Source organism: Mizuhopecten yessoensis, unplaced genomic scaffold, assembly GCF_002113885.1.
Source record: "Mizuhopecten yessoensis strain PY_sf001 unplaced genomic scaffold, ASM211388v2 scaffold9559, whole genome shotgun sequence".
Lineage (NCBI taxonomy): Eukaryota > Metazoa > Mollusca > Bivalvia > Pectinida > Pectinidae > Mizuhopecten > Mizuhopecten yessoensis.
The window spans coordinates 169270-191319 of record NW_018408108.1 but is presented as its reverse complement, the minus strand read 5'-3'; the positions used below and the strand labels follow the sequence as shown (position 1 = coordinate 191319).

General features: G+C 34.6%; 1 protein-coding gene across 1 annotated transcript; it reads right to left on the bottom strand.

The window, feature by feature from the left end:
- Positions 1–6046: 6046 nt before the first annotated feature.
- Positions 6047–18670, bottom strand: LOC110458344. The gene is made up of 5 exons (XM_021510003.1): positions 18537–18670; positions 17036–17104; positions 14073–14381; positions 10421–10536; positions 6047–6337 (listed from the first exon to the last, which is right to left on the bottom strand). Exons 1-5 carry the CDS (start codon positions 18589–18591, stop codon positions 6134–6136), a joined length of 753 nt encoding a protein of 250 aa, XP_021365678.1. The 5' UTR covers positions 18592–18670; the 3' UTR covers positions 6047–6133.
- Between the last annotated feature and the right edge of the window lie 3380 nt (positions 18671–22050).

The following is a 22050-nucleotide window of genomic DNA, read 5'->3' as shown; positions in this document are numbered from 1 at the left end:
CGCACAAAAGACGTGTATATATATGCATTGTACACCTCTCTAGACGTGTACACATACAGTGAAGTGGGTGCTACGAGCTATGTAACACACGCTGTGAATTGGCGTGTGCGCTATTTTTAGCATGTCGACATTCACATTTTAATTACAAGAGCAATAATTAACTTTGAGTACATTTTCAAGAAAATAGAACAACGCGTGTATCAAACTTAAAATCTGGCCTCACAATCTGCTCTCACAAATGCATAGTTATATTACTGATGCGATTACAAGCAGGGCCACTAACAACAACTTGCTAGCTGTTCATGCAAATGAAAATGCATACGTTAATTATATTATGACACTGACTCATTTTATCAATGTTTCCAATACCGATCAACTTCCGATCCAGAAACGTTAGCAGTGTTAACTTTTGTCTCGTTCAACCAAATGCTCGATCACTTGTAAATCAAGAGTCTGGTCTAGCACAGTACTTTAAAATTACCGTCACCAGAGGGCAATGGTTTTACAATCGTTTCCGGACGTTATGTCAACGCCGTTTAAACATTTCAAAAAATAAGAAAATTAATGAAAAAAGTACCTGTACCTGCATACCTGAAGTATCCTTGTAAATGTGTGAAATCTCCAGAATTATGCTATATATGTCCACTGAGTAAATCATAACTGAGCAAAAAGCCAACAAGGCTGACTGAGGTTTGGAAAAATCATGCAAAGCAAGTGAGATTTTACCTGTACACCATTCAGAACACTACAGGTTATTTCTCAGGTAATCTGGCTTGACTTGCATCAACAACCTTGTTAGCTTTATTACATGTAGTAATTGTAAAATATCCAATGAAAATGCATGCAACCGTACTTACATTTTTCTCGATAATAGTGAAAACCTTCCTTTTAGTTTGCAAGATGGCTTTACAATGGTAAGCCAGGAAAAATTCTGAAAATATCGGGGAACAAAAATGGCATTTATCTCAATATATTGAAGAAATGCTAGCACCTGGATGAGATAACCAATTGTATTACATAAACGACATACAGTCTCTTGTTTATGGGACCTGCCGAGACAGACTTTGAACCTGAAAACTCGATTCAGTATTTACACTTTAAAAATATCCCGAGAGAACAACGTGGCCCTTGGCCTCTTCTTGTCTGACTTCATGGTTTTATCGGCTATTATACATAACCTGACCGACCTTGACAGTTGAACCTCGACATCCCTTATCTTAACTTTATATATTTGTACAGTTAACATCCTTAGACTACTAGAATCTAATCAAGAACATCGGACATACTGCGCCAGAAACCATTCTAAATTAATTTAAAAGACAGATACAATATTCAAATATCTCTACAAATATCATAATATAATGAAACACCTTAATCATCATGACAACGTAACATGCCAAACATTTAGGTTTCGTAATGATAAGGTGCCAAACTTGAAGCAAAGCTTGCGATTTCTTAGTATAATAAACAATTGCAATCACAATGGATTTTATGTTGATGAAGTGGTACATAACTTTTGTGAACAACATGCTGTTTGATATATGTACATGTGATTCAGCTATAACTTCGTTATATGTTTATAGGGTCTTAATTTATCAAAAAACAGTGAAAAAATAGCAAGAGAGGCGCAAGGGTCGCAACGGTCACCTAGATAATGTTATAGGTAGCTTAATTTAATTGTTGATGTAAGGTGGAAATCAGCATTTCAGCAAAGTGAAATACAATACTCGTCACGTCACCAAAAGGAACAGAACGTTGAACACTATTTAAATAAATCATTTTGGTGTTGATAAATATACAATGTATTGTCAGTAAGTCAATTTCCATATTTTCCCATGCCCGGGGGTAGGTCAATACCTTACTTTCTGATACCATTTTAATTCAATTTCATCATAACGACTCCTACCAAGTTTGACTAATTTATTTCTGACAATAGACAAAATATACAAACAAAATGTATTTACTAGGGTACACTTTACCCTCTCCAAAAGAAAAACCACATGACTTAAGTAAAATGAAAGTTACAATTTAGTTAATGAACTAAAGACCTGTCCATCCATTAAGATAATTTGATTGTAGTACATCTGAGTCTGCAGGAGAACCCTTTTTTAACTCTTAAATAGTTTACATTTTTGGGACCCACCCCTCCAACCCCTGCGGCAAGAACGGTTTGTATTTCCCCATATCATATAATTGCCATCTAGATTGCATTAATTTCTTGCTGTAAATGGACAAAATATCCCCTAAAGTGTTATTATATAAACTTTAGTAAACGTTGCCAACCCCAATGGAGAATGGATAGCCAGGGGATAATGAAATTTAAAATTTAGATAAAGCCCCTGATGATCTGTCCATCCATGTAGAAAACTGAATGTTGTACATCTGAGTTTAGAGAAGAAGATTTTCAACATATTGGTTAATTTAATTTCAGAAATAAACAACGTTTTTGAAAACAGTGACATGCTTGCAAGATCAATTCATTTTTCAGTAAATGTTTCTTAATGTTGAAATTAATCTTGACACATCTTGGCGAACATATGATTCGGTTGAATACTTAACAAAAGATGGATTTGATGCTATTAGATACATTTTATTGTAATACTATATTAATTAATCAATACATTGTTTCAACACTGCAATGACATCTAGCCAAAAGTTACAGTTAGATCAACGTTACTCCTTATTCCGGACGAGAAGAATTCGAATAACTTTAGAATAGTTTACCATGAAGGAAACCTAATTCTTCACATAATAAATGCCTGCTTATTTCAAAAAACAAAAAAGGAAAGTATTTCAGTGTACTCCGTAAAAGCCTTTTGGATTCCTTGAGTGTGCAGAAATATACACATGTATTTACGTACATTAATCAATCAGTATTATTTACTTATTTCATTAACATTGACATCGGTCGTCTCCCCTTCCTCTGACCAATCTCATCATCAGTGGCATTTGTATTGGTGGGATTAACCTTATTAGTATGTTTGCGTTGTGGTACCTAGCAACAGAAATCAGATAAACCCAGCATACATTAGTAGGATATATATTTTCATTATTTCATATACACAACATTATCTAAGTGCTTTATTTAACAAATTAACTTTAAAAAAAACCATTCAAACCGAAAATTGAATTAAAGTTTATCCTAAAAGTCATTTGATCCCATATATTTTGTCCTTAGCAATTGACAAAAACACATAACTAGTATATCATGGAAAATTTAGTTTATGGAGACACTTACAAAAATAAGCCTTACAACTTTGACCTGTTATTAAGAACCTCGTCTGAAATCCCTTCTTACGTTTTTTGAGGATTAAAGCTCTATACGGTCTATTGTTAAGTTTTTACCTGGTTCAAAAATCTTTGAATTATGCCAGGTTATCAAAATGCTGTAATATGATGACGACCACGTCATAAACATTCTCAAAAGCTATCCACATACACATACATAGGTAATTTACTAAATATAAGGATATATCCCAAAAATCGTAAAAAAATATATAGAAAAGGTGTAGATCTCAGATTCCGCTACACAGCTTAGTCAGCAACCCAATGTATGTAATCACAACAATACTTATTTGTTAATTTATTTTGTTTAAATCACGGAAAATAATATAGGGAAACTAGAAAATGTATGTAAAACAATGAAATTATCATATAGGCTAGAGTTGGGACAATGATTTAGTTGATGCCCATTTTATTATCCAGCTTATTACGGGATTGGTCTCCTGAATAGATACACAATTCATCTGATTGTCCTGCTTAGCAAACCACCATCTATCAAGGTATCTTACCCCCTGTAATTAGGTTATCTGACTATCCATACACAACACATCCGGTTAGCCTGCTATCAAGCCACAGTTAACATGCTTACACCACCACCAAGCCAGCCCTTTACTACAGTTATCCAACTGTCAAGCAACACACATTATGGTTATCCAGCCACGTTGCCACTGCTTATCTTGGTTGTGTCCATACACAAGGCACTGCTAATTTATCCCATGACCCAACCACTACTAATCGTATTGACAATTGGTAACCCTACGTTTCAACATCTTTCAGTAACCAAACAACTGTTATAAACCATCAGGTGCTGATTGTTAGTGAGTTCAGTTTAATATTATGATGAATGCATATATACGTATATGTCCCTCATGACAATGTAGCCACAATATACAGTAAGCTGACTAAAGAATGTGAATCGAAAAATTTCAATCTTCAAAATAATTCTACAGTCAAACTATTGATCGTTCAAAAAAATATAAACATCAAAATTTATATTTCTGACTACATTGTAAGCCAAAGGTAGCAAAGCTATTAGTATTTCTACCTTAATCAATAGTGGTCTGCCTTTACTCTCTATTTATTTTTGGTTAATATTTTTCTCTGTGTTTTCACAGGATTCCTGCAAATCAAAGAAAGCATATCTAACGTTGTCACCAGTGGAATCTGAAGAAACGTAGCATAACGGTAACACACGTAGCTTTTAGAAGCCGATTACAGCAACAGTATCCAACAAAAGTAATTTGACACGGAGCAGTAGGTCAAATACAAAGTCACAGGTTTGATATGACTTACACAGTCATGCAAGTACAAACTGTATACCGGGAAATTGTTGCCCGTCGACAGTAAAATTCATTTTGGACCCAAATTAAATGTGCCCTTCGCATTGTATTACTTTGTATATTATGTTGTTTACAAGTGTTCGCTGAAATGATCAATTTACCCTAACTAAGGAGGACGAAACAGGCAAAAAGTTGATTTCAGAGAAAAGTTCTCGAGAATTCACATTCGACATCAGAAACCTTTAGTGTAGTCAACGTCAGCAAAAGAAAACAACTAGAAAATGTTTGAAAATGTACGTAAATCTACGTATTTCTAATGTTCTGACATAACAACGATATAATGGTATCAACAGTAATATATCTACCTACGTATACTGCTAGTATACAATAAAACGTATTTACAATCATCATGCTGAACATATTGATTGCAAGCTGAACGAATAAAGAGCAGCACTTGCAGGGAATAGCAACACACATCCTTTTGTCTTTTTTCATTTTCAAATCCGTCTACAGGTGTAAAGAGAAAAAAGTCCTAAGAATGGGGCTCTAGGCAAAGTCAGTTTAAAAACATTAGGGGTAAAAAGAAAAAGAGATCCAAGAGAGATTTCTGTGTCTGCTATTGTAATATCTTTATTATTTCTACGTAAATTTGATCTTGTTCCTTCTCTTATTTTTTCTCTCGTATCTGTTGGATTGAACACCAAATAGCCAAAACCAGTGAAGGCGAAGACCTTATTTAAACAAGGTTAATCTACACACATAATGTAAAACAAGATCTGTCAAGTACGTTTTCAGAAATATTGATAACACATATAACCTTCACAATCCAAGATGACTGCATGGCGGCCATATTGTTTTTCTGATCACTCTCAAAATGAATCATGCAAAGCTATTGTCCGAATTAATCTTTATATGAAATTTGAAAAATATATGACAGGCATTTATTAAACAATGATAACAAACTTGACCTTTCAAATTCTAAAATGGCTGTCTCATGACCATCTTGTTTTTCTGTTCACTCTCAAAATGAAATATGCAAAGGTATGTGATAAGTGTTATCTAAATATGAAATTTCAGAAAGACCTTCAGGTACCTCTTAGAAAACAATTTTAACAAACCTGAAGTGTCAAAATAAGATGACTGACTGGTGAAGACTAAAGACCAAAAGGAACCGACACATGAACTGAGAAAGATCTGTCGGGTACTTCAACGATAAATAGCTATTCCAAGCGTGAACAATCATATATGATGGTGACTGCCGCTTCATTTTCTAATGTCATAGTATTTTTATTTTTATTTTCCTATAGACATCAATCTTCAGTTATTTCCTTGTTAGAACCTACTTTCTGATGTCCTCTGATGTATTATAACATAACTACTGATTACAGAACTAAAAGTGCATGCTGCCTAGTTTATTATAACATAGTTTACTGATTACAGAACTAATATGTCATGTCCTCAGGTATATTATAACAAAATTGACTGATGAAAGTACAAAGTTAGCATGTCCGCTGGTTTATTATAACATAGTTTACTGATTACATAACTAATATTTTATGTCCCCTGTTATACTATTCACCAGTAACTGATTCACTGCCGCTGACAATCAGAGCTTTTTGTGGACAGGCAGTTTGCATCCCACATTTGCAATAAAGATCCCCATCCTCGTTGATGTTTGATGCAGGAAGTGTAGCCGACACCTTTCCCCCATTGGAACACACTGGTGTCGATGTTGTATCTATAGCTATCGATGGGTTTGACAGATCGACAACAGCCTCTAATGTGAAGAAAATTCATTAATTGATGAAATAGTTAATCATTGCTCACTTAAAATAACGTATACTAAGTACTGAGGTCCAACGAGGACCAAGCGAAATGGATTGCATATGCAGACATGTACCAAACAGGTAGATTGTAGAAATAATTGAATCTGTCACAAATATAAGAGAGACAGACTATGCAGTAGTCTTATATGGTTAGAATCTACCAATCATGTTAATACAGCCTGTTTGATGAGTAACACACGGGTTAAATCTCAATCAATTGTATCAAAAGTTGAACAGTTGGCAACTGGAACAATTTCTTTTTACTAACCAGGATCATAACTTCTCCCACAAATTAATCAAGTCGTTTCATTCAATGATAATCAAAATATGTAAACATTCAACAACAACAACATGCATTGATGAATATCTAACAGGGTTATTATTGGATGTGACCTTGAATATTGGTGAAGGTCATTTATTTGAACAAACTTGTTAGCTCTTCATCTGATTATTTAAATGGCCAGACTATTTTACACCAGATAACACAAAACGGTTTGCCCTGGTAACAATACAGCTACCAAAATCAGCTAGCATGGTTCCTCCGAAAATTCCTAGAAGACATGACCAATATGTTGAAGGGGCGACAACTGGCAACCACTGAACAAAATATCCAAAAGACGTTCAGTCTGCATGGACAATATTTGACCTGAATATAGAAACAAGATAGATATCAAGTTGTCTGTTGCCACATATACTTCCTGGTCCTGAAAATACGACTGGAGTCTTTGGATGATCAGCAGCACTGCTTATATCTCAAGCATATTGATGAGTATGGATAACGAAGGAAGCCTAATAACCTGTCAAATCCATCGGCAATTGACTTTTAATACAGAAATGCTAGACTGACCACTTTAAATAGACAGGAACTAGTGATAGATCTAGCGATACAGTCTGATACCGGTCAAAAGGGATCATCGTGTACGATGCCACCAGAGATAGCACCCATGACTGAAGGTGGAGTAAGCCAGCAAGTGATGCAACACGTTCTACCTGGGTGAAACGACCAGTGACCCTTTCAAGGAAACTATCGTTGTCTCAGCCACAAGGATCATTCAGAACTACAGAGCATGGCTGTTTCTATTATTTCAGGGTGAAGTTAACAACCATATTGAGGGGGGATGCGTAGTATCCTGCACCAAGGGTTTTTCGGTGTGTGTGAAGTCAATAACTCGTCCTCATTTGGGTCCTTATCAATTGTTCGAGGATTATTTTGTATTCAACGAATCCGAGACTCGTTCAATTTCATCATGTTTTTTATCAGTTGGGATGACAAATAGAATGAGCAATGCAAATATCGCGGATAGTAGATGATAGCAATTAACAACGTAAGTTTAATTTTATAAGATAGTGGTAATCAGAAAAGAATTTAAAAGAAGCTGTATATGTTATGAACTTTTCGATGCTAAATAATCCGCCATACTGTATTCGGCTATGTTCATTTTACAAAATATCAAAGCAAGAGGAACTAAGTGAAATGAAACATGATAGGAAATTGAGTTCATTGGAGATAAAGAGGAGCATGCAGTAGTCTTATATGGTTGGACTCTTCCTATCATGTTTATACAGCCAGATTGATGAGTAGCTCACAGGTTAAATCTCAATCAATTGTATCCAAAGATGAACAGTTGGCAACTGGAACAATTTCTTTTTAACAACAAGGATATTGACTTATCCCACAATTCAATCAAACCATTTCATTCAATGAAAATCAAAACATGTAAAGCTTTCAACAACAACAAGAAACATTGGTGAATATTTTGGACTTAAAGGGTTATTATTGGATGTGACCTTGAATATTGTTAATAAGTTAACAAACTTGTTAGCTCTTCATCTGATTATTTAAATGAACAGACTCTCTTACAACAGAAAATACAGAACTGTTTGACTTAGTAACAATACAGCTACCAAAATCAACTACCGTGATACCTCTCAAAATTCCTTGAAGACATGATCAATATGTTGAAGGGGTGAAAGGTCTAGCAACAAAGCATCAGCAGTGCCTGTGCTGCTGTGAATTTGGAACGGGAAACACAAATGTTGGCAACTAATGGTGGCTTATGGTCTTCAACTGTTCGAGGATTATTTTGTTTTCAACGAATCCGCGGTTCGTCCAATTTCATTATGTTTTGATCAGGTGGGATGACAAATAGGATGAGCACTGCAAATATCGCGGATAGTAGATGACAGTATTAAAAAGTAAGTTTATTTTAATAAGATATCGGTAATCAGAACAGAATTAAAGAAGCTGTATATGTAACGAACTTATCGTTGAGAAATACTCCGCCATACTGTATTCGGCTATGTTAATTTTACAAATACAAAAATATCAAAGCAAGAGGAACTTAATGAAATGAAGAAAAGAATGATTCCCTGTTATTTTAATGTTGATTAATAACGAAATAACAATCATGACGTATTCAGATTCAAATTTGAGTATCTTTTAAGATGATGGAGAATCCGCTACATGATTTCCACTTAATATTGTCATGCCAAAAAATGACATTACACACCCAGTTACTTCATACTTCTGCTGAAATATTGATGTCAAATATCGTCGGGAAATAATAAATATTCACACAAAATATTTACGCAACTACAATATGGTAGCAGGATAGGTACCTAATGATAAGGCCGTTAATCCTCTTATTGTCTGACATCCGGTCGACACATGTATCTACACAATGAGCATGGACCGAGACATGTCGATTGCACGCTGAAGATGTGATGCACAGGTGCTATTACATGTTTGGTGAATGGACAGGTAAATACTAACGTTTTGAGTGGTCGGGATAAATCATAGTTCAAGGAACACATGGTATTCGAGCGATGGCAATGTGAATTCACTGTATGATATGTGTGGAACATTTAGAAGTTAAAAAACTAAATGTTGGTAAGCATTAAATAAGATATGGTGAGTATTGCTTTTGGTATATATATCAATTATAAAACAAGCTATACCGACCCCTACGTTCATCACTCTTGTTGACCTGAATGACAGCGTGTGAGGAATATGTGTGTAAAGGAAAGAGTACATACAGAAAGCACACGGCTGGACATCTTTTCATGTCTGATCAGGGAATTGAACTCCATCTGTATTAGTGAAAGACAAGTTTGCTGTTCACAACGGCACCAAATGTCCCAACAAAGATCCTCGGCAGGGCTAGCTATGCATATATAGTTAAAATTTGAGGATATTGAGTATATACGGGTCCCTGTTACCAACCTTGAAACATCGGTCTTTTCATGAAGGAGTAGGATATTAAAAATGTATATATTGCCCCTATTAGGTCCCCTATATGTCTCCAGGTGAGCCAAACCATCTTCTATGCAACCTTGAATCCCCTCTTCACGCTAGCCATTCGCACACTATGTGTTTGTGTGAATAGTTCTACAAGCAAAATAATTTTAAGAATGTATGTCATTCATTGTACTAACGACATGAAGATAAATAAACGAACACAAGCAAGGAGAACGAAAGCTTGTGTTTGAAAATATAATTTGGATTTATTTTTATTTTTTACTAGTCAGTTTTTTATTTAATGTTTTACTAGTCGAAAATTAAAAAATATCATCATGTGCATCGATACATTATTTTATTTGATCATTGATTTTGGTTTACTCGGACAAAATTAAAGACTTTACTTAAATATGATGCACTGACTGACTGTCCTTAATTTAGTCAGAGACTATGCAGTATAAACCTCAGAATGATTAAAGCCATTATATAAAGGTGTCCCGTTTCATTATATTTTATTTCCTAATGCTAAAAATAGAATGACATTTCTTTAAATCATTTTCATGTAATGGATTCACTATCACGTAAAATACGCCTTAATTTAAATATAAAACTGCTACTGTATTGTCTAACGTGGGCGTGCGAACCAATACGTAAAAATTGCTAAAACAAATCAGTATTTGCTAAAAGAAAAAAGGTGCCTTTAGAAACTTTTTTCTAAAATATATGTTTTGTCCTGAGTGACCACAGCAAGGTGAAGTACTTTTTTAAAGGACAAGTGAACTAAAATATCTTACAGATGTTGTGTTGAGAAACCAGTCAATTGTGAGGTCGGATGTTGGGTAACCACAGTCTGTATCGCACTTGAAGCTGCCATCATAATTTTTGCTAAGAGCACAGGTAGTTGGAAAGTCTGCAATAAATAAACCCAATACAGATTGATTAGTTAAAAACATGATGATTATCAAGCACATATCAATGCTTATCAGCAAATTAGAAATCTGCATACAACACTGTTATTATACGATAAACATAATAATGGCAGTAACGGTTGTATGTGTATATTTAAATAATAGGGTAAGGTGCAACATGGAGTAAGTTTTATGATATTTGATGGAATATTTGTTCAGAAGGGCATGAACACACCAATTGTTTCATCCCCAAGTTAATACTTTGTAGCTGTGACCTTCAAACTGAATGATATACTTTCATGAAGTTCCATGGAATTTGGTTGAAACTTGTGAACAAACTATAGGTGTGTTTTTCAAATCGTAATGCAAATATTATCTAGTTGTGACCTTAATCTTAAATTAAATGACATTGACCTTCAGGCGATTTCCAGAGATCATGTAGATGTAACTTTGACATTGAACCTACGACTTGAACTTGTCTCAAGAAATTGAAATCAGTAATATGTGTATAAAGGTTCTTTAAGATTGGTTGAATACTTAGTCAAGAACCTGCAGACAAAACAAATATTGTCCGACAGCCTGGTATGATGATATCAATATGCTCCACATAGTCTTGAAATCAGAATGATGTCTCTGTTATCAACTATCTATTTAGTATTCTTTTCCTCAATTTCAAGAGAAATGTCATAAAAATTACAACTTGATATTTATATCAAGAAATTACCAGCTGTTTACATCAGACAAGTTTGCGAAAATAGGTAAAACATTCTTAAAATATCGCTTTATTTGCATATCAATACACAGTATATACATCTAAGGTTTAATAATGTATATATACATCAAAATACTCTCAAACTATTTTCTGATTTGTTTTGTTTTTACCTGCGGTAACCAATATTGTCATCTTCTCACCTATAGGAAAGTTGCACAAAGTATTTTGTTAGATACACTGCAGTGGGTGTATTGCAATGTGAGTACTATATCATTCTCTTGACCATCATTTCTTTTTAAATGTGGGAATTTAGATTGAATCTGAAGCAGATATTTTTTTCAAAAAATAGCTAGAAAGTATATATAACCAATGTGTTTGTTCTTTTACCTTTGTTGAACGGATTTTTATTTCTTTAAGGGAAACTAAAAGCTAGATTTGCTTTATTTTAAGTTATCTTACAGTAAGAACAAAGCAGTTGACATATAATCTCTCTAATCAATATTGTCATCCTGTTCGAACTAGGCCTACACGAAATTACGAAAAGTAGTTTGAACAATTCGAGTCGACATCGGCAAACATTTCAGTCAAGTCGTTGATACGAGCCAACTCTTAATTTAAGCCGAAGCAAAGCAGTACATGTGTCTCGAGTATTGACATGGTTCCAGTCAGGTGTGGTCTCTCAAAGGAGATTTTTTTTTAGTTAAAAAAGGTCTCTGGAGCTAATTCACGTGTTTTTGTGGCAATTAAAGATATGAAAGGATGTCTTGTGATATAAAAAACAACATAATTTAATATGCTTAAAATTCACGTATTTCTTACATATTTGTGTTCACTCGTCAAAGTTATGTGTACCTATTTGCATATAGAGTGTACGTGCCTGCAAGGTGAACATTATAATGTAAATACAAAATAGATGGGTATAGGTCCAATACATTAACTCATGGATAGGATGTTAAAGCTTATCCTGAGTTGACAACTTGAGACACCAGTTATATGGCAGCTAGTTACTTGTTGTTGGTCAAGGGTCGCCGCCGCCAGTACCTGTAGTTTTGCAAACGCTTTTTACACTCTGATAGAAAACGGACTAACTAAACCAGCCAAATTTTGACAAAGCATATTCTATTTCTTGGGTTGAAAGCCTATCTCAAAATCATTCTGTGCCGTGTATGTTGGTGACAAGCAATTTTGATTCGGTAACTAGATCGTAATACTTTTTATAAACAATCACACAATATTATGTATTATGCATGTCAAAGAAATATTTAAACATATTCAGATATCTCGGTTTCACCTTTAATGGACCGAGAATTACGTATACGTAATGCAATTAAACAACGCGTATGTAGCTAGGTCCTCAAATTTGTGAAATATTAGATATATTTCGGATTATTTACGCATACAGCGTGAGTTGATGCATGCAACTCAGCATCACACATACTGCGGGCTGCTTAACCTACCGTAAGATAATTTCGTGCTACGCAAGTTATCGTTTGCTTACATAATTGTTTTATTCAGATCGAAATACACCTGCCGATATGTTGTGACCGTAATACTCATGCATATATCATATAGCATTCCGGAATCCAAGACAGTCAGTGAAATCCAATTTAATCATCTATACTAACAAATTAAATTGCACCCTTTGCATCTTCAGATATAGCCATTAGCTCAGACAATTTAAGGAACATTAAATTTGATAATGATTCTGATAATTTCGGTAGATATTCGTAGGTAATAGCCGAGCTGATATTAGAGTCTCGGGTTGATACTGGGGGTGATGTTGAATAAAGCATAGATTATTCTCTATGTAAAGTGCACGAGGTAGCTGCCGGTCAACCGCTTAATTCCATGGACTTATTCGACGTTAGAAGTAGGTCAATGTCATTTGTTTGAAACAACTTTATAGTATTTCACCCCAGTTACCTACTGGCCAAACATATTGACCCTAGGTCCTCGAGTTCTTAAGAAGAAAATCATTGTTGACGGACGATGGACGATGGAGAAAATACCATACCCTAAGCTCGCAGGTAATCCGTACTAGGTGTGCTATCAAATGAAAAGCAGCCCATCTCTTTCTCTCTCTATGGCAATAAGCACACACAAGCATCTCACCCACTCAGTAATAACACTTTTAATATATCAGATGATATTTCTAGTAATCAAATCAACATTAACATATTCTGATAAATTTACAATCCTAGAGTGGTATTTAATTCACATTTTTGTAGATAAGTCATGCCGGTAATGATTTACTCCGTGTGATGAAAAAGGTTTGTGGTTTTTACGACCCGGACTCTTGCGGTATAATTGTTTTTAATTGATCAATTACTATTGATGACTTAAATTGTTTCAATTCCTTTATTTCATTTCTAAACACCTTGCTATTTGGCAGAATAAAAAAAGTTGTGGTGATAAGTTGAAAGAATCAAGATGCAAATAAATGACTGGAATCTGTAATGTTAACTTCTGAATTTCACCTGCTAATAATACACTTTGATACTCGTAACCAAACGGGTCACTCTAGACAGGTTTGATTTTAGATTCAATCAATGCAATGTTTTATAAATATACTGTATCTTCGTAAATAAAACCTTTCGAGTAATCACATATAAAAATGATGTTTTAATTACACCTTTCCTAAACCTAGAATATTTCCAACACTTTCTACATTATATTAATATTTCATTTCCATTCTTGGAAAATCTCGAAGGATTTCCTTTTGAAATTCGCATTTTTTTTTGTTATCAAAAATTAACAAGTTTTTTTTAAACATGTACAGCAACAAATCTATCAAATCCCCTTAATACATGGCTCCAAAAAACTTACCTCTAATAGTAAGACTTAGAGTTGAAGGGGACTGCCCTTGCATTGTGCATTTCCATGTTGTTTCATCATCAGCCCTTGTAAGTCTTGTAATAGTCATATATATTCCATTTGGGTCTGCTGATGCAGAATAACGACTATTAGTAGGAGCACCACAACCACCTGGTGTACAAGCTGAGATGTCTCCAACAATGATGTCATTGCTCCATGCTATAGGTTGTGTAAATTCTGTAGATGGTATTGTACAGCTAAATGATACTGACTCCCCAGAAAATCCACACTTGTCTTTAATTAATGTGGTGCCACAAATACCTACAATCGATAAACATTTGCCTGTGAAGTAAACTAATACAAGATGCCCAAAGGGCTTGAATTACACAACTGGATATTTCAGCATCCACATCAAAAACAATGAACAAACATTACTAAAAAAGACGCGAATGCTCCCACTGCCAAGTAAAATAAGTGTCTGTGTTTGATAACATGATATTTGCCAAATATAGAAATATGGAGAAACAAATCTTTGAATAGCAACATGGAGTGACCGTTGAAACATGAACTCATCTGAGGTATTTTCATACCTGAATTATGTATAAACTGTAATCAAAACTTGTTTAGAAACGAAATAGTTCGGTGCGACGAATCACCGAAACGGACCGAAACGGACCGAATCGGACCGAAACGGACCGAAACGGAACCGAAACGGACCGAATCGGAACCGAAACGGACCGAAACGAAATGCATGTATCTATGTTATATAAATACAAGCACATGACTAGATCTTCATACATTAGAAAGGCAATTATATCATAATGCAGTGACGAGACATCGCATGTTTTGATACGTTACGTTAATTACCCCCTTTTGTTTATTTGTTCTCCGTTGGATTTCTTGGCTCATTTTGATATTATTTTCAATTTATTTACCGCTTAAAATATTAATAAAGTTATCCATTTAAATGAACAATGCATACTTATCTCAGCATAAACAAATATTTGTGACGGTATAGACACACTGTTAAATTTTGTGTAAATGGTTTTAAGATTTATAAATGGATAATTATATCAACATTTTCAACATAATTGTGTTCTATCTGTGTACCGATTTTTTGGAAAGCGGTTAATCTTTTTTTCCCTTTTTTTTTTTTTTTTTTAGTTTTGTCGAGAGAATGTGAAATTATGGCACATTTAAATATCATATGTTATTCAATTATGTAACACAACATGAATTGACATAAATGGCTAAATGTATTACCGATATTAATGACATGATTAATTTACAATACTAATGTCCATCCTATTCCACCATGTATTATTGTCACCCATATTTGTATATATGTATTATCTACACTGTATTGTTTACGAGATATAAAAAACAATTGTCTTGACGGGACCGAAACGAAAGGCATGCGCTTATTCCGAGCGACTGAATTCATTTGAAAACAGAAAACAGTTTTGAATATGTGACCGTTTAAAATAAACAGAACCATACCTGAACCGAAAAGAAACGTATTTAAGGGTATTACATATACATTTCATCAGTCTTTGTGACCGTAACGGACGTAAACGGAACCGCAACGTAACAGAAAACAAAATACCTGAAGTTATTTAACGCGAAGTAAACACATGTGAATAATGCGTGAGACCGTTTAAAACGAACAGAACCAAAACGGAATAGGAAAAAATGAAGTTATTTTAAAGGGTATTCAATATGCCAAGTTGAATAATTTGAAGACTTTCCATATATACCAAAAGTATTATATATAACGCCACGGCCTTCGAGCACTGAAACACAATCAGGAAATAAATTTGGTAGACTGATAATACGGAATTTGTTGATTTTTCTGTAAAAAGCAATAGTGACATTGAACTTGACCTTGGAATCCTGAGACATGAGCTCATCCGAAGCATTCTCATACTTCAAATATGCTTCAACTTTGATGGAAATCTGTTAAGAAATAAAGTATCTAAACTGAGGAAAATTATTCCATTGATTTTTTGTATATAAAGCAATAGTGGCAACATTAACCTTGGAGCCATAAAACACAGATATAGAAGAAGTATTATCATGCTTGATCTTTATATAAAGTGTGATCAACATCTGACAAAAAAAGAAGTTGATAGAGTGTTTGTATTGAGTCGCGATTGGACGGGACGCACACGGGCATAATAATTACGTTTGTACAATTTGGAACTGAATTTTGAATAATTATAATTCTGCTGTGATAGAAATAACCATACAGGTAATTTCTACCTATTCCTCAATGGGCCAAAGGCCTGATGGATCCCCTAATGCTGTATGATGTTATACCGCTAAAGCAGCTGTAATTTACAACTTATGCAGTTACCTAGACACTTTTACTGGTACATATGACCGATTTAGTCAAGCTGTTTGTTTAGATATAGTTTAAATTTTCATAGTATAGCAAAGTTCAGGGAAGAAAACTGACGAATATACACAATACTATGGGTGTAATTATACATGTAGTGAAATTATATATATCTATAAATAATTTCTGATTTTATATCAACCACAAGATCGATATGTATAAACAAGTACAGTGACTAGTGTTTGAAGGGATGATGCCTTTTATATACTTTTTTAAACATCAGATTCCAGTGACCTAGAAAGTAAGTAAACGTATGAATTTGAACACATTTTGTAGCTCTTCCTTCCAGCATGTCGTTAGTAAAATATCACCCTAAGCATTTTCGTTATTGAGACGATGCTGATTCAAGTTGTTTTGACACATTCGACTCTCGTGACATTGAGAGTTAGAAAAAGTCCCTTGTTGGAACAAACTTGGACAAATGCACGAGGGATGCTACATCTCTAGCTCACTTGGCCCATCTGGCAAGCTAAGTTTAAAACCACACACGTTGTTTTTTCAATTGGCAATGGATCATTAAAGGAGACCGCAACGGTACTCTGATAAACCCTGCACCACACAGTTGTTTGATACTCACTTTCTCTGAAGAATAAACAGCAGAGGAGCAGGAGATATACATGACTACGTTCCATAATACCCATAGATCCTAAAAAAAAAAAAAAAATATATTTGTATTTTATTTTAATTTTTGTTCGATAAAGAAGCAAAACATTAAGATATGCATCAATTACATTCAGTGTAATGTTTACCTAACAGATAGTTAGTTTACAGTTTTCAAACACACCATATGGTTCATCTTATCTGTGAAAAGCAGGTAAGCTAACTACCTATAACGTTTACCTGTGGATATCCTTGCCGAAGGGCATATATGACCGACCTTCCAAATAACACAGGTATACACTAGGGGCATTAAACTGGTTATTTGTTTCATTGTTATGTACAGTTTGCAAAATACTGTTTATTTTTCAGTTTTGTGAATATTTTGGATTACCGTGTATATCTCATTTGCTTGAAAGACATTTTGTTAGCGAGAAGTTCAACGACAGCTTCCGCTAAAACCAATGGTTATACAGTTAAGGATTTCTTTGTTACTGATTAAAAACGCCAAGAAAACATTGTCTCTTGTCAATTTCTCGATATGAATTATGCATAAGGAATAGTTCTCAAACTCTACTATCATGAGAAAACGATCGTAGAGAAATGTTACTTCGCTAAATTGTCCTTTTAAGCTCTGCATGACTTAGGTAAATACATACACTTGTAATTATATGACAATTCTTAGCACTAATTTGGATTGCAAAAGAGATTGACATGCTATTCGTATGAAGACATCTGCCTTAATGCCTTGCTATCGACTATGTTGACCTACCTATGTTTTATTTTAATAGCCAATGCACAACGTTCAATATATCCAAATTACATGTATAGGGGCCTTGTTGAACCTTAATTAATTGCTTAAAAGTATAGTATCAAAGGAAGTAACTCTGCCCCTATCTATTTTAGTGTGAATCAGATCAATAAATTTGTACGGACGTATAAGACTTGTAGAAAGCATAATTGTTAGGCGATTACAGTGTTTTTTTTTCATTTAGATATTCGTTTAAACAGATATATATTCATGTTCAGAAATGTGTTTGTTGCACTGAATCGTTTTCCAGGATTTGTTTTGCTTTTTATTTTTAAACTCTTTAATTAAGTTTTTGAGCAATATTTCATAGGTACACAGCTGGTTTTTTTATAAATTGATCAATACAACTAATTGTTCCATTTTGCAAATATAAATATGAACCAAACCAACCGAGTCCGAGGTCTTGATATAGACACGCGCGCTGGTAACATCCATACATACATAAAATGAAGGCTAAGGAATCTAATGTTTCATTACAGTTAAAAATGCTTGTTATAAAAGAAAGTTAATAAAAAATGTAAATATTGTAAAGTGATCCATTTTGTACCCTCACCTAAGGTAGTATCCATAGACCTGGAAACGTAAATAAGTACACCAACATTTCTTTGATAATTGCAGTAAAAATTGTTTCAGATGAACTGTGACATGGCATCATTACATAGTTACTTACCTAAGGTATATTTCCACGAGGTGCAGGGTGACTGAATAAATAATGTTTGAATCATATGTAGGTCTGGCCTAAGAAAATATCGGTGTCACTGGACCTACACATACGCAATAAAAAGTGGCGTCAGACAGCTGCGCTGTCCCTCACTTAGGTCGTTTTAATCGAGCTATAAAACCCTATAAGAATGGTTATATGCCGTATAGTCTTTACCTATAGCTGTTAGTGTATACGGTCCTGAGCGGGAAAAAAACCTGCTCATTTTATCCGTGTTAATTGGATCAATTACCTACCATTGGCAACGCACCGAGGTAAGAGATGTGTTAATATGATTTTGAAATGACCAATACTGTTGGATTCTAATTTCTGAATAATTCAATGTTCTAGAGACTGGTGCTAGTCTTAAAGCCAGAATCCAAGTGATCAAAATGATTGAAGTATAATTTCTGAATAATTCAATAATCCAGAGACGGGGGCTAGTCTACCCACAATTACACCCAGAAGCGTGTACTTCCCGAGCGGGGATAGCTTAATCAATAAACACAATCAAAGCTATTCCCATGTTCATTTGTTCTTTAACGATTTGAATACATAAAGCAACCGTCCTGACCGTGGACATAATCATAAGTGAAGTCAAAGAAATGCCAATAGGATACTCCTTATTTGTGGACATGGTACTGAGGAGGAACATCTTGATCACCAAATTTATGTTGTGTACATGATCTTAAGATTTATTGATTATGTTAATGGAGAAAGCAACGTAATTGTCTTCAATTTCAAAAGTATGAATAAAACCCCAAATAACATCATATGATACATGTTTGGTGAATGGAACACACTCGGCGTTTTTCTCTAATAACAAAGACCCGACACAAGGGGTAATTATAACATCAGTAAAGTCATTAGTATTCTGAATGGATTATGAAGTTTGAGAATCTAGTTTGTTCATGATGATGCACGCAGATGACTTTCTCGTATGAGTAGATAGGGAGACAAACTGTGTTGAATAATTTATATAAATCCGCTCAATCCTGCAGCCTTACTTAAAATGTGGAAAAATACTTTTATACATATTTGAACCCTCTCCTTGGCTACTGGTGACATGATACATTCTGAATAAAACTATTATGATAACCCAGTAAAACATTTTATTCAAGGTTGTTGGTTGTACAGCTAAGGTCAATTAAGGACGTGTCGAAGTGTCAATAATGTGTTTAATGAAAACATATAAGATATCGTATGCATGTTTATGTAAGTGTGTCTATTTATGGTTGATATCGATGATGTTTCTCCGGCAGCAAACATTTTACAGTATTTATTCAACCGTTAGTTTAGCTCCGGATCATATGAGCTTTACTTCATAAGAGGGGAAGGGATAACACATTATACAAACAAACATTTATACTATATAGTAGATATTTCATAATTTGTATATGATATATAATCTTATTAGATATATGAGTAATATTCCTCCTAAAATAGATGTTAAATGAACTTGTGGGTATCCATTTAAGACCATATTGCTATCCTAATTTAAATTGTTAGGACTCGTAATGTCTCGAATGCTTACTGTTGTTTTTATAGTAGAAAGTAGAAGTGAAAACGGCATAAACTGTTGTAATGTCGAATGATCTAAAGCTGAAGACTTGAAACAAACAATGCTTCAGGCACTGCCTTCCTTTTACAAATTTGATAACGAGCAGATTTGTTAAGCTTTAATTGTCACTAAGGACTTCTGTAATAAGAACTGCTACATCACTACTTCATTAGCTCATTGATGCAAATTTGACAAAATTGAACAAAGAACATACATTATAAACAATCTGCACATCGGAGGGCCGAATTATTAAATATAGTACAATTCGAGAAGTTCGATCGAGCGGTAAAGTTTAAATACCTATATATTTATGGTAAACACCCTGAACGTGTTGGAAGTATGAGTGATTTTTACTGTTTACTGTGCTATCATTGATATGAAGGAGAGCTAATAAAACAAAACATACCCCACCCAACAGCAACGACTATCAAAAGTTATGGGTAAAAATGTGCTAGCTGGCCATATTGACAACTTCTCAGAACTATGTTTTTCACATTCGATTGGAAGTATTCGATTAAGTTGTGATTATTGTAACATTTAAAACATTAAGACTGACCTTCCAATAACTGTATGGGTCATAGCATCAACGCAATGGTGAGAACAATCCTACATACGGATATCAGCCAAGTTGCCTTATAAGCATTTGCGTTTCTTTGGGAATGGATATTAGTTATTTTGCGAGGGAAGACAAAACCTCCTCTGGGATCCTTGATCATGGGGTGGTAATTCGAGAGTTTAATGATTTAGAAGCATTTTCCCCAAGACAAGTCGATAATAACCAACTATATGTCTTGAGGCATATGTTACACAACAAGACATGTGTACTATGGGTTTTTATAACTAATATGCGTTTTGGCCCACAACAGTCAGATGCCATACCCTAGGCATTCCCTCTCTGTAAAATCTTCCAAATTTGGAAAACGTCCTTTTAACATCGTTCTGAAACACAACACCCAATCAACAAGCGCCCGAATTATACATCAATAACATAGTTCTAATGGACACCAAGTGCTGTACCCGGGCAACACCTTGCCCCTCCGGCAGAGGCCTTCACTGAACTCTCTCTCTCCCGAGTTTCACATTCACGATCCCAGACTTTAGGCACCTAAATACCAATACATCTTCTCCCTAGTTTTTTTAACAATCCATACAACTTCAAATATTCATGAGTAGACACTACCTATTGTATACTTGCAATGAGGCACCTGTAGCAATCTAACGTCTTATATAACTTCTGAACTTTGATTTTTCCTGCAGAAACATTGCTAATAGATGTTCCACATGGCAATGACAACTACCCCTGTTCGTTTTGGGGAGTTCATCCTCTCTATCTCATCTCTATGTCATCCTTGACTGACCTGTTCGCCAGTAGATGGATAACCCTTCATCACTATCTACAAGTCAACAGTCCCCCATGTCAGCCACTGCACGATGCTACCCAAATCGTCAAATTTGACCTCAGATGTACTTGTGACCAAAGTGCTGCTCTCTGTTGATACCCGCTATTTGTTATGTCATAAGATCGTTCCAATCTTTGTCATTTACTACCTAATTTGCCCGTTTTGTAACACAACCTTGGAATCCGTTTATGTTTACAATTATTTTATACAGAACGTATTTCATATGAATTGGCACCTTAGTTCTTCAATGTATATTAAGCCATCAACAAGTAAACGCAGGAAAACAAGGGTAAAAATAAAGAATCTGTCAAAAACAATAAATGTAAGTAAATGGCGGACAAGTAACCTCAAAAGTATAAGTTATGAACAACATCGGTCAGAATAAAGTGGGATACAATACAAGATGACAGCACCTCTGTAAATGTTTCACTGGTATATGATTTAAATGTGTGCTCCTGAGAATAATCTACGTCTCACCCTTAAAAGCATGGTCTACCTCTCAAATTTGGAATTTTGTAACTTT